Source organism: Dendrobates tinctorius, unplaced genomic scaffold, assembly GCF_039654945.1.
Source record: "Dendrobates tinctorius isolate UK_male_01 unplaced genomic scaffold, ASM3965494v1 ptg000147l, whole genome shotgun sequence".
In the NCBI taxonomy this organism is placed as follows: Eukaryota; Metazoa; Chordata; class Amphibia; order Anura; family Dendrobatidae; genus Dendrobates; species Dendrobates tinctorius.
The window spans coordinates 17923363-17939109 of NW_027361814.1; the positions used below are offsets into that span (position 1 = coordinate 17923363).

The following is a 15747-nucleotide window of genomic DNA, read 5'->3' on the forward strand; positions in this document are numbered from 1 at the left end:
TGGGAACCGCGGCACTCTGACCGGCGGTAATGATCTTACCGCCGATCAGAGGCAGTGTTTGCTGCGCTGTCATGCACATGACAGTGCGAGAAACACCCGGTGTTCAGAAGGCTGAACTAAAACTGTAACATGGACATCCTGGTGAAGTCTGTGTTCAGTGTCCCTGCCCGAACAGTAGGTGTTTGGAACAGACGCCGAACTTTACTGTTCAGATTCGCCCCATCTCTAGTTGTGACTTTGCAACCACACCAGGTGAGCATAACTGGGGTTTATCTTTCTGTTTCTTCTCGGATCAGACCCTATTGCGCTTATTGTCTTAAATTTGAATCTATGAAACTCCTATGAATTATTCCGGAACTTTATGATGTTGTTGTGAATTTCATTACATTATATAACAATCGTTGTACAGAGGGAGCTGATCTACAACTGGAGGAGCTGTTTTTTGGTTGATCATTAGCTGGGAGAGGAGGTGACTGGCATAGAAACAGATATAGACAGTGGGGAACACGTCTCTCGTACACAGGCTTCCTTCTCGTAGGTCAGGGCTCACCTGCGGCATATCACAGCTGTGTCCCATAGACTGAGATACATATGTGCGCTCTTTGCTTCTCACACAGGTCTCTCGAGTAACAGACAGTCCGCAACCATGACCGGATCACAGAGGAGTTTTGCCAAGGGTAAGTGTGAGACTGTAAAGGAAATGTTAGCAATCTGAGTTTTCACTTTAAGAGGAACGTTACATTGTTCCCGGATTTGTTTGCCGGTTGTTGCTTATATCGCTTTCTGGTGTGTATGTTTGCTGTGACGCCGTTCCCTCTTCGATTCGGCTGTAAGAAAGGACACTTTATTGGTCTCAGTAAATAGTTAATTTCAAGGTTCTTTCATATTTACTGACATTGCACAACTCAAAGGTCAAATACTGATGATATCAAAACATTGCAAAATTGCAATATCAACAGGGCTGGATGGATAATCGATCTTGTATTTGCCAACGAGGCTGTCACACTTGGTTGCCAAACATATCTATCACAATATATATGTATGGACTGTGAAATACAGCCATCTGAACTTAACCTAACATGCACACACTTTACACACCTTTCTAAACTACGGTAAGTAATGAATCAGCCAAACAGCAGGACTGACTGAAGACTACAAAAAAGAACAGGTTCAGAAGGAATGACAGGCCTGCAACCCAAATGTGCTTCTCATTCCATAATAATCAAACCCTGAAAATGAAGTTACCAAAGTCCTTAGGAAACTTTGCTTGGATACTGATTGCAAGCTTTACTGGATTCTTTATTCCTCAACCTTCTTTGATGAATTTTATACTTCCTGGAGCCTTATATTCATATAAGAAGAATACTGGTGAAATACTTTATGACAATCGCCAATCACTTGTAGTAAACAGTCTAGCAGATGGACGATCTGATCCTACCACTCTCAACTTTATTATACACACGTATAATACACAGGTCCGAAAAGAAACCAAAAACACCAATGTATTTTGAACCTTAGTTCTTACTTGTGGCATGTGTGGCCTCAACACCATTCTTACCATACATTTCACTGCCCCATTCTTTGGATCGTTGGGGCTTCCAGTTTTCAGCAATTTATTGCCTATCCTACAGATAGATCACAACTTGCCAAGTTGGGAAGAACCCTTTCAAAATTACAACCTAAAAATCTATTAATCCTTTACTGGATTGAATGGGAATGAAAGGCTCACTTCAAACTTTCCACAATACTCTTAAAAATTCATCCCCAGAAACAATCCTCATAAAAGACTCTGTGAACTAAGGTACCTCTAGATGTTCTGGCATTGATAATGCATGTTTGCTATCTGTATACTGATTGGATATAATTCATTTCAGGCCGCGCTCCCCCAGGACCGGTGCCAGAGGGAACACTTCGACTCTACGGCATGAGATTCTGTCCATATGTCCAAAGAGCATCGCTTGTCCTGGTTGCTAAAGGAATCAAGTAGGCAACGGGTTTTGTAAAGTTTCTTAACTCCATGTCTTTGAAGCATTCCTATTATTCTAAATTAAATGAAACCTTAAAAGAGTTGTACCAAGTACCTAATTTATCACCTATGAATAGGAGATAACTTTTTGATCTCTGGGAGGTCCGATTGTTATACTCAGGAATTTCCATTAAAACCATAGAGAATGAATAGATGCTGCTCAACCAGCATACCACTCAAATGGGCCTTTGCTGAGCCCCACTCTCGAGATCGGTGTGAGCCTCATCGGTCATATTCCAAGTAATCACAATTGCCTATCCTGTCATTAGTGGATAATGTATATGCATGAAACAACCGTTTTAAGGTAGGTTTACACATTGCTGCTCTAGTATATTTTTTGAAGTAGTTTATTTTTTTATCAAATTCGTCAACATTTCTTTTGAGGAATCTTATACACCACTGCCTTACCATGGACTCACATTTACAGTTTATTCTTCTGTCGTGACTTCAATGTGACCATTTCTTGTATTTTTAAAACATGATTTTCCCTTACTAACATTCCCCTTTTTCTCTGTACAGACATGAAATTGTCAACATTAACCTGAAGAACAAGCCGGATTGGTTTTTTGAGAAAAATCCTAAGGGACTGGTGCCAACTATTGAAACTTCTGATGGTAAAATAATCTACGAATCTTCAATTGTTTGCGATTACCTGGATGATGCCTTTCCTGGAAAAAAACTGGCCCCAGCCGATCCCTATGAAAAAGCCCAACAGAAGATTCTCCTGGATCATTTCTCTGAGGTAGGAACTTTGCAGATTTTGCGAGAGTATAAAAGACATGAGAGGTCCTTACCATTCATACTGTAAGTAAGATTTTATTAGAAGATGTACAATATGGACACAGGCTACCAGGTCATCTATCGTATATATTGTAGCACCTTTGTTTCATCTAGTGCTAGGATTTTATAGTAGGTACAGTTTTCGATGGTTCCTTTATGTCTCAGTGGTTATCACTGCAGCCTTGCAGCACTAGGTTCCTGGGTTCAAATTCCACCAAGGAGAACATCTGCAAGGAGTTTCTTACGGGTTTCTTCCCACACTTCAAAAACATGCTGACTGGGAATCTAGATTGTGAGCCTCTATGGGGACAGTGATGATAATGTCTGTAAAAGGCTGTGGAATTAATGGCGCTATATAAGTGAGTAAAATAAATTAATAATTTTGTGGGATCATGATCTGACATCCTTCTTTGATAGATTATGTTGTTCTAACCTTACAAACATTAAAAAGAAAAATGTTGTTTTTGCTTTTCATTGCTCCAAGCCTTTTAGACCACTTACAATAATAGGGCTTTTATGGTCCAAGTACAGACCACAATGTCTGGTTAAGCCGTGGCTTTCCTTACTTGAATTTAACACTTTCCGTTGAGTTTGGGTCCAGACACCTGCTGTTGGTCCAGACATTGCAGTCCATATTCGGACCGTGGAAGGTGGATGTGTAAAAGCAGCCTGATAGTGTAGCCTATATAATGCAATTAATGAGGCTGAATAACATGGTGTTCAATTAATTGCACTGATACAGCTGGACTTTCCATATGGGCTGTAATTGTATTATATCTGTGTATGTTCTACTTCAGGTCTCATCTATATTGTTCAATGTAGTGATGACCAAGAAGAAAAAGGAAGACACAACCGAGTTAAAGGCAAAGTTTTTTGAAAAATTCAAAATATTTGAAGAGGTGAATCATTTTATCATTATTAAAGGGGGTATTTCCATCTTGGGCAATTTTGATATATCCACAGGAAAAGTCTGGTGTATGTGGGTCCCAGAAGCGTGTTGAGAACTCCTAGTAAATGGAAATATACTGTCATGTGTGATACAGGTATGTTCTTCAGATAAATGAAGATCCCAGGTATATCTATTGTGCAAAGAATACATTTTCAGAATTGTGAGTTCTTATTACTCACCCCCACTTGCTAGTGATGGTGCAGATGCTACTCCTCCTCAAGCAGCAGTTCTCCGTCTGCAGTTGCATCACATGTGACAGCAGGAAGATTGCAGAACGTCGTGTTACTATTTTCAACAAAATGACAAAAACATAATGGAATCACAATGGGCTTTATTGTTAGTGAGCACGGTCTTCTGAGAATGATGGTATCCGCAATGCCACAGATCCGTCATAGTATTTTTGCTTTCATTCTGAACATATGTGGACAAGACCTTAATTTACAGTTTTTCTAAAGTTATTATATTAGAAAATTATTGACCATTTTGTTATATACACAGTATACAGTTTTCATTTCACCTCTTAAATTTTATTCGCAGACACTTATCAAGAGGAACAGCCCTTACATTGGTGGAGAATCTTTGACTATGATTGATTACATGATCTGGCCCTGGTTTGAACGGTTCCCAATGATGGATGTTACAGAGTAAGAGAGTAGATACCGTATCTTCTATTTGTATAAAGTGAACCTCTGCTACTGCGCATGTAACAAAATTTAGAAATGTAAAGAAATGTATCTGGAAGGAATAGATTTGATGAAATATCGCTAGGATATGCAGGGTGGGCCTTGTATATGGATACACCTAAATAAAATGGGAATGGTTGGTGATATCAGCTTCCTGTTTGTGGCACATTAGTATATGGGAGGGGGGAAACTTTTCAAGATGATTGGTGACCATGGTAGCAATTTTGAAGTCAGCCATTTTGGATCCAACTTTATAAATGGCCCACCCAGGTGTATTCATATTAATGGCCCGCCCTGTACTATCACTTAATGATCGGTTAGGATTCAACCTATGGGACCCCTCGGATCCTGGAAAGGAAGGGCCACAACACTGCTTCACTTCTTTGTATCCTTCACTGGTTTTCTTCTGCACAGAGGCATTCTCAGGCTACATGCTGAAGGCCAACTTTATTCAGTGAATGTGACTTGCTAAAGTTCCCTGAAGCGAGAAATGCCAATGTGCAGAAAAAAACTGTTAATGGGGTGCAACAATGACGCATCGCTGTGACCCTCTGCATTTTCAGTGTCACAGGGATCGTAGCGATCAGATCTTGGCTAATCATTCTGTAAATCTACAGGTAATACAGTGAAACAGTAATACTGATAATTGGCGACATTATACAAAGGATCTCCATAAATAGTATATAATGTAAGTGTACAGGTAATACAGATAATTTAGAGATTATAATGGATACTGTCCTCATACACGTTAGCAGGGTGTGCAATGAGACATGTAGCTAAACCCCCTGTCTTCTTAAAGAAAAAAGAGGCTGTAAGATTGTAACCTTCTTTTATTGATTGCAGATGTGACAGGAAAGGGTGAAACTATAGGATGCAATAACAGGAGCATTTCAGAATATATAACTGCACAGAGCATAAAATACAGATAGTCTGCAATACACAGTAACATGAGGTAATGCATAGGTACCGTGAGGTAATACATAGGTACCGTGAGGTAATACATAGGTACCATGAGGTAATACATAGGTACCATGAGGTAATACATAGGTACCGTGAGGTAATACATAGGTACCGTGAGGTAATACATAGGTAACATGAGGTAATACATAGGTACCATGAGGTAATACATAGGTACCATGAGGTAATGCATAGGTACCGTAAGGTAATACATAGGTACCATGAGGTAATACATAGGTACCATGAGGTAATACATAGGTAACATGAGGTAATACATAGGTACCATGAGGTAATACATAGATACCATGAGGTAATACATAGGTACCATGAGGTAATACATAGATACCATGAGGTAATGCATAGGTACCGTGAGGTAATGCATAGGTATCGTGAGGTAATACATAGGTAACATGAGGTAATACATAGGTACCATGAGGTAATACATAGATACCATGAGGTAATACATAGGTACCATGAGGTAATACATAGATACCATGAGGTAATGCATAGGTACCGTGAGGTAATACATAGGTACCGTGAGGTAATACATAGGTAACATGAGGTAATACATAGATACCATGAGGTAATACATAGTTACCGTGAGGTAATGCATAGGTAACATGAGGTAATACATAGGTACCGTGAGGTAATACATAGCTGATGATTACCTATTTAATACAACAATGTTATAAACACAGGATTATAACACCTAGATAGTGCTTACCAACTATGCTTAGAGCAGGCTGTTTAAGAAGCATGAAGAACACGAATGATGTAGTTTCTCCTAAGACATATGGAGGGATAATGGCTGCTGTTCCCCTCACAGTGTCATAAACAAGACTATGATGTAACAGGAACAATCCCACAATACATTGCAAATTAAACTAGAATCTATGCATTAAACGGCCAGCAGGTGGTGCTGTTACCTTACAGTATGAAATATATGAAGGATTAATACACACAAAAATGACTTTCTAGACAGCAATTATATGGCTGGACAGAACATAATGTATGTGTACAGGTAATACAGTGATCACTAGTAACATACTGCTCAGGAGCTCTGTATATAGTGTCAGTGTACAGGTAATACAGTGATCACTAGTAACATACTGCTCAGGAGCTCTGTATATAGTGTCAGTGTACAGGTAATACAGTGATCACCAGTGACATTATACACAGTACCTCTGTATACAGTGTATAGTGTACAGGTAATACAGGGATCACCAGTGACATTATACACAGGAGCTCTGTATATAGTGTCAGTGTACAGGTAATACAGGGATCACCAGTGACATTATACACAGGAGCTCTGTATATAGTGTCAGTGTACAAGTAATACAGTGATCACCAGTGACATTATACACAGGAGCTCTGTATATAGTGTCAGTGTACAGGTAATATAGTGATCACCAGTGACATTATGCACAGGAGCTCTGTATATAGTTTCAGTGTACAGGTAATACAGGGATCACCAGTGACATTATACACAGGAGCTCTGTATATAGTGTCAGTGTACAGGTAATACAGGGATCACCAGTGACATTATACACAGGAGCTCTGTATATAGTGTCAGTGTACAAGTAATACAGGGATCACCAGTGACATTATACACAGGAGCTCTGTATATAGTGTCAGTGTACAGGTAATATACTGATCACCAGTGACATTATGCACAGAAGCTCTGTATATAGTGTCAGTGTACAGGTAATACAGGGATCACCAGTGACATTATACACAGGAGCTCTGTATATAGTGTCAGTGTACAGGTAATACAGGGATCACCAGTGACATTATACACAGGAGCTCTGTATATAGTGTCAGTGTACAGGTAATACAGTGATCACCAGTGACATTATACACAGGAGCTCTGTATATAGTGTCAGTGTACAGGTAATACAGTGATCACCAGTGACATTATACACAGGAGCTCTGTATACAGTGTATAGTGTACAGGTAATACAGGGATCACCAGTGACATTATACACAGGAGCTCTGTATACAGTGTATAGTGTACAGGTAATACAGGGATCACCAGTGACATTATACACAGGAGCTCTGTATACAGTGTATAGTGTACAGGTAATACAGGGATCACCAGTGACATTATACACAGGAGCTCTGTATACAGTGTATAGTGTACAGGTAATACAGTGATCACCAGTGACATTATACACAGGAGCTCTGTATATAGTGTCAGTGTACAGGTAATACAGTGATCACCAGTGACATTATACACAGGAGCTCTGTATATAGTGTCAGTGTACAGGTAATACAGTGATCACCAGTGACATTATACACAGGAGCTCTGTATATAGTGTCAGTGTACAGGTAATACAGGGATCACCAGTGACATTATACACAGGAGCTCTGTATATAGTGTCAGTGTACAGGTAATACAGGGATCACCAGTGTCATTATACACAGGAGCTCTGTTTATAGTGTCAGTGTACAGGTAATACAGTGATCACCAGTGACATTATACACAGGCGCTCTGTACATAGTGTCAGTGTACAGGTAATACAGTGATCACCAGTGACATTACACACAGGAGCCCTGTATATAGTGTCAGTGTACAGGTAATACAGTGATCACCAGTGACATTATACACAGGAGCTCTGTATATAGTGTCAGTGTACAGGTAATACAGTGATCACCAGTGACATTATACACAGGAGCTCTGTATATAGTGTCAGTGTACAGGTAATACAGTGATCACCAGTGACATTATACACAGGAGCTCTGTATATAGTGTCAGTGTACAGGTAATATAGTGATCACCAGTGACATTATACACAGGAGCTCTGTATACAGTGTATAGTGTACAGGTAATACAGGGATCACCAGTGACATTATACACAGGAGCTCTGTATATAGTGTCAGTGTACAGGTAATACAGGGATCACCAGTGACATTATACACAGGAGCTCTGTATATAGTGTCAGTGTACAGGTAATACAGTGATCACCAGTGACATTATACACAGGAGCTCTGTATATAGTGTCAGTGTACAGGCAATACAGGGATCACCAGTGACATTATACACAGGAGCTCTGTATATAGTGTCAGTGTACAGGTAATACAGTGATCACCGGTGACATTATACACAGGAGCTCTGTATATAGTGTCAGTGTACAGGTAATACAGTGATCACCAGTGACATTATACACAGGAGCTCTGTATATAGTGTCAGTGTACAGGTAATACAGTGATCACTAGTAACATCCTTCTCAGGAGCTCTGTATATAGTGTCAGTGTACAGGTAATACAGTGATCACCAGTGACATTATACACAGTACCTCTGTATACAGTGTATAGTGTACAGGTAATACAGGGATCACCAGTGACATTATACACAGGAGCTCTGTATATAGTGTCAGTGTACAGGTAATACAGGGATCACCAGTGACATTATTCACAGGAGCTCTGTATATAGTGTCAGTGTACAGGTAATACAGAGATCACCAGTGACATTATACACAGGAGCTCTGTATATAGTGTCAGTGTACAGGTAATACAGTGATCACTAGTAACATCCTGCTCAGGAGCTCTGTATATAGTGTCAGTGTACAGGTAATACAGTGATCACCAGTGACATTATACACAGTACCTCTGTATACAGTGTATAGTGTACAGGTAATACAGGGATCACCAGTGACATTATACACAGGAGCTCTGTATACAGTGTATAGTGTACAGGTAATACAGGGATCACCAGTGACATTATACACAGGAGCTCTGTATACAGTGTATAGTGTACAGGTAATACAGGGATCACCAGTGACATTATACACAGGAGCTCTGTATACAGTGTATAGTGTACAGGTAATACAGTGATCACTAGTAACATCCTGCTCAGGAGCTCTGTATATAGTGTCAGTGTACAGGTAATACAGTGATCACCAGTGACATTATACACAGTACCTCTGTATACAGTGTATAGTGTACAGGTAATACAGGGATCACCAGTGACATTATACATGAAGAAGCATGAAGAACACGAATGATGTAGTTTCTCCTAAGACATATGGAGGGATAATGGCTGCTGTTCCCCTCACAGTGTCATAAACAAGACTATGATGTAACAGGAACAATCCCACAATACATTGCAAATTAAACTAGAATCTATGCATTAAACGGCCAGCAGGTGGTGCTGTTACCTTACAGTATGAAATATATGAAGGATTAATACACACAAAAATGACTTTCTAGACAGCAATTATATGGCTGGACAGAACATAATGTATGTGTACAGGTAATACAGTGATCACTAGTAACATACTGCTCAGGAGCTCTGTATATAGTGTCAGTGTACAGGTAATACAGTGATCACTAGTAACATACTGCTCAGGAGCTCTGTATATAGTGTCAGTGTACAGGTAATACAGTGATCACCAGTGACATTATACACAGTACCTCTGTATACAGTGTATAGTGTACAGGTAATACAGGGATCACCAGTGACATTATACACAGGAGCTCTGTATATAGTGTCAGTGTACAGGTAATACAGGGATCACCAGTGACATTATACACAGGAGCTCTGTATATAGTGTCAGTGTACAAGTAATACAGTGATCACCAGTGACATTATACACAGGAGCTCTGTATATAGTGTCAGTGTACAGGTAATATAGTGATCACCAGTGACATTATGCACAGGAGCTCTGTATATAGTTTCAGTGTACAGGTAATACAGGGATCACCAGTGACATTATACACAGGAGCTCTGTATATAGTGTCAGTGTACAGGTAATACAGGGATCACCAGTGACATTATACACAGGAGCTCTGTATATAGTGTCAGTGTACAAGTAATACAGGGATCACCAGTGACATTATACACAGGAGCTCTGTATATAGTGTCAGTGTACAGGTAATATACTGATCACCAGTGACATTATGCACAGAAGCTCTGTATATAGTGTCAGTGTACAGGTAATACAGGGATCACCAGTGACATTATACACAGGAGCTCTGTATATAGTGTCAGTGTACAGGTAATACAGGGATCACCAGTGACATTATACACAGGAGCTCTGTATATAGTGTCAGTGTACAGGTAATACAGTGATCACCAGTGACATTATACACAGGAGCTCTGTATATAGTGTCAGTGTACAGGTAATACAGTGATCACCAGTGACATTATACACAGGAGCTCTGTATACAGTGTATAGTGTACAGGTAATACAGGGATCACCAGTGACATTATACACAGGAGCTCTGTATACAGTGTATAGTGTACAGGTAATACAGGGATCACCAGTGACATTATACACAGGAGCTCTGTATACAGTGTATAGTGTACAGGTAATACAGTGATCACTAGTAACATCCTGCTCAGGAGCTCTGTATATAGTGTCAGTGTACAGGTAATACAGTGATCACCAGTGACATTATACACAGCACCTCTGTACACAGTGTATAGTGTACAGGTAATACAGGGATCACCAGTGACATTATACACAGGAGCTCTGTATATAGTGTCAGTGTACAAGTAATACAGTGATCACCAGTGACATTATACACAGGAGCTCTGTATATAGTGTCAGTGTACAGGTAATACAGTGATCACCAGTGACATTATACACAGGAGCTCTGTATATAGTGTCAGTGTACAGGTAATACAGTGATCACCAGTGACATTATACACAGGAGCTCTGTATATAGTGTCAGTGTACAGGTAATACAGGGATCACCAGTGACATTATACACAGGAGCTCTGTATATAGTGTCAGTGTACAGGTAATACAGGGATCACCAGTGACATTATACACAGGAGCTCTGTATATAGTGTCAGTGTACAGGTAATACAGTGATCACCAGTGACATTATACACAGGAGCTCTGTACATAGTGTCAGTGTACAGGTAATACAGTGATCACCAGTGACATTACACACAGGAGCTCTGTATATAGTGTCAGTGTACAGGTAATACAGTGATCACCAGTGACATTATACACAGGAGCTCTGTATATAGTGTCAGTGTACAGGTAATACAGTGATCACCAGTGACATTATACACAGGAGCTCTGTATATAGTGTCAGTGTACAGGTAATACAGTGATCACCAGTGACATTATACACAGGAGCTCTGTATATAGTGTCAGTGTACAGGTAATATAGTGATCACCAGTGACATTATACACAGGAGCTCTGTATACAGTGTATAGTGTACAGGTAATACAGGGATCACCAGTGACATTATACACAGGAGCTCTGTATATAGTGTCAGTGTACAGGTAATACAGGGATCACCAGTGACATTATACACAGGAGCTCTGTATATAGTGTCAGTGTACAGGTAATACAGTGATCACCAGTGACATTATACACAGGAGCTCTGTATATAGTGTCAGTGTACAGGCAATACAGGGATCACCAGTGACATTATACACAGGAGCTCTGTATATAGTGTCAGTGTACAGGTAATACAGTGATCACCGGTGACATTATACACAGGAGCTCTGTATATAGTGTCAGTGTACAGGTAATACAGTGATCACCAGTGACATTATACACAGGAGCTCTGTATATAGTGTCAGTGTACAGGTAATACAGTGATCACTAGTAACATCCTTCTCAGGAGCTCTGTATATAGTGTCAGTGTACAGGTAATACAGTGATCACCAGTGACATTATACACAGTACCTCTGTATACAGTGTATAGTGTACAGGTAATACAGGGATCACCAGTGACATTATACACAGGAGCTCTGTATATAGTGTCAGTGTACAGGTAATACAGGGATCACCAGTGACATTATTCACAGGAGCTCTGTATATAGTGTCAGTGTACAGGTAATACAGAGATCACCAGTGACATTATACACTGGAGCTCTGTATATAGTGTCAGTGTACAGGTAATACAGTGATCACTAGTAACATCCTGCTCAGGAGCTCTGTATATAGTGTCAGTGTAGAGGTAATACAGTGATCACCAGTGACATTATACACAGTACCTCTGTATACAGTGTATAATGTACAGGTAATACAGGGATCACCAGTGACATTATACACAGGAGCTCTGTATATAGTGTCAGTGTACAGGTAATACAGGGATCACCAGTGACATTATACACAGGAGCTCTGTATATAGTGTCAGTGTACAGGTAATACAGGGATCACCAGTGACATACACAGGAGCTCTATATATAGTGTCAGTGTACAGGTAATACAGGGATCACCAGTGACATTATACACAGGAGCTCTGTATATAGTGTCAGTGTACAGGTAATACAGTGATCACCGGTGACATTATACACAGGAGCTCTGTATATAGTGTCAATGTACAGGTAATGCAGTGATCACCAGTGACATTATACACAGGAGCTCTGTATATAGTGTCAGTGTACAGGTAATACAGTGATCACCAGTGACATTATACACAGGAGCTCTGTATATAGTGTCAGTGTACAGGTAATACAGTGATCACCAGTGACATTATACACAGGAGCTCTGTATATAGTGTCAGTGTACAGGTAATACAGTGATCACCAGTGACATTATACACAGGAGCTCTGTATATAGTGTCAGTGTACAGGTAATACAGGGCTCACCAGTGACATTATACACAGGAGCTCTGTATATAGTGTCAGTGTGCAGGTAATACAGTGATCACCAGTGACATTATACACAGGAGCTCTGTATATAGTGTCAGTGTACAGGTAATATAGTGATCACCAGTAACATTATACACAGAAGCTCTGTATACAGTGTATAGTGTACAGGTAATACAGGGATCACCAGTGACATTATACACAGGAGCTCTGTATATAGTGTCAGTGTACAGGTAATACAGGGATCACCAGTGACATTATACACAGGAGCTCTGTATATAGTGTCAGTGTACAGGTAATACAGTGATCACCAGTGACATTATACACAGGAGCTCTGTATATAGTGTCAGTGTACAGGCAATACAGGGATCACCAGTGACATTATACACAGGAGCTCTGTATATAGTGTCAGTGTACAGGTAATACAGTGATCACCGGTGACATTATACACAGGAGCTCTGTATATAGTGTCAGTGTACAGGTAATACAGTGATCACCAGTGACATTATACACAGGAGCTCTGTATATAGTGTCAGTGTACAGGTAATACAGTGATCACTAGTAACATCCTTCTCAGGAGCTCTGTATATAGTGTCAGTGTACAGGTAATACAGTGATCACCAGTGACATTATACACAGTACCTCTGTATACAGTGTATAGTGTACAGGTAATACAGGGATCACCAGTGACATTATACACAGGAGCTCTGTATATAGTGTCAGTGTACAGGTAATACAGGGATCACCAGTGACATTATTCACAGGAGCTCTGTATATAGTGTCAGTGTACAGGTAATACAGAGATCACCAGTGACTTTATACACAGGAGCTCTGTATATAGTGTCAGTGTACAGGTAATACAGTGATCACTAGTAACATCCTGCTCAGGAGCTCTGTATATAGTGTCAGTGTACAGGTAATACAGTGATCACCAGTGACATTATACACAGTACCTCTGTATACAGTGTATAGTGTACAGGTAATACAGGGATCACCAGTGACATTATACACAGGAGCTCTGTATATAGTGTCAGTGTACAGGTAATACAGGGATCACCAGTGACATTATACACAGGAGCTCTGTATATAGTGTCAGTGTACAGGTAATACAGTGATCACCAGTGACATTATACACAGGAGCTCTGTATATAGTGTCAGTGTACAGGTAATACAGTGATCACCAGTGACATTATACACAGGAGCTCTGTATATAGTGTCAGTGTACAGGTAATATAGTGATCACCAGTGACATTATACACAGGAGCTCTGTATATAGTGCCATTGTACAGGTAATAGTGATCACCAGTGACATTATACACAGGAGCTCAGTATATAGTGTCAGTGTACAGGTAATACAGTGATCACCGGTGACATTATACACAGGAGCTCTGTATATAGTGTCAATGTACAGGTAATGCAGTGATCACCAGTGACATTATACACAGGAGCTCTGTATATAGTGTCAGTGTACAGGTAATACAGTGATCACCAGTGACATTATACACAGGAGCTCTGTATATAGTGTCAGTGTACAGGTAATACAGTGATCACCAGTGACATTATACACAGGAGCTCTGTATATAGTGTCAGTGTACAGGTAATACAGTGATCACCAGTGACATTATACACAGGAGCTCTGTATATAGTGTCAGTGTACAGGTAATATAGTGATCACCAGTGACATTATACACAGGAGCTCTGTATATAGTGCCATTGTACAGGTAATAGTGATCACCAGTGACATTATACACAGGAGCTTAGTATATAGTGTCAGTGTACAGGTAATACAGTGATCACCGGTGACATTATACACAGGAGCTCTGTATATAGTGTCAATGTACAGGTAATGCAGTGATCACCAGTGACATTATACACAGGAGCTCTGTATATAGTGTCAGTGTACAGGTAATACAGTGATCACCAGTGACATTATACACAGGAGCTCTGTATATAGTGTCAGTGTACAGGTAATACAGTGATCACCAGTGACATTATACACAGGAGCTCTGTATATAGTGTCAGTGTACAGGTAATACAGTGATCACCAGTGACATTATACACAGGAGCTCTGTATATAGTGTCAGTGTACAGGTAATACAGGGCTCACCAGTGACATTATACACAGGAGCTCTGTATATAGTGTCAGTGTGCAGGTAATACAGTGATCACCAGTGACATTATACACAGGAGCTCTGTATATAGTGTCAGTGTACAGGTAATATAGTGATCACCAGTAACATTATACACAGAAGCTCTGTATACAGTGTATAGTGTACAGGTAATACAGGGATCACCAGTGACATTATACACAGGAGCTCTGTATATAGTGTCAGTGTACAGGTAATACAGGGATCACCAGTGACATTATACACAGGAGCTCTGTATATAGTGTCAGTGTACAGGTAATACAGTGATCACCAGTGACATTATACACAGGAGCTCTGTATATAGTGTCAGTGTACAGGCAATACAGGGATCACCAGTGACATTATACACAGGAGCTCTGTATATAGTGTCAGTGTACAGGTAATACAGTGATCACCGGTGACATTATACACAGGAGCTCTGTATATAGTGTCAGTGTACAGGTAATACAGTGATCACCAGTGACATTATACACAGGAGCTCTGTATATAGTGTCAGTGTACAGGTAATACAGTGATCACTAGTAACATCCTTCTCAGGAGCTCTGTATATAGTGTCAGTGTACAGGTAATACAGTGATCACCAGTGACATTATACACAGTACCTCTGTATACAGTGTATAGTGTACAGGTAATACAGGGATCACCA

General features: G+C 40.1%; 1 protein-coding gene across 2 annotated transcripts in view; it reads left to right on the plus strand.

The window, feature by feature from the left end:
- Positions 1–233: 233 nt before the first annotated feature.
- Positions 234–15747, plus strand: part of LOC141049764 (glutathione S-transferase omega-1-like) — a 30494-nt gene continuing 14980 nt past the window's right edge. The window contains exons 1-6 of one of the 2 annotated variants that reach the window (XM_073546505.1): positions 234–252; positions 618–677; positions 1875–1983; positions 2546–2768; positions 3604–3705; positions 4293–4399. In XM_073546505.1, the coding sequence (XP_073402606.1) occupies positions 647–677; positions 1875–1983; positions 2546–2768; positions 3604–3705; positions 4293–4399 (572 nt within the window). In that variant the 5' untranslated portion in view covers positions 234–252; positions 618–646. Of the gene's footprint in view, positions 253–479; positions 539–617; positions 678–1874; positions 1984–2545; positions 2769–3603; positions 3706–4292; positions 4400–15747 lie in introns of those variants that run through there. The other variant, XM_073546504.1, reaches the window with a different exon arrangement.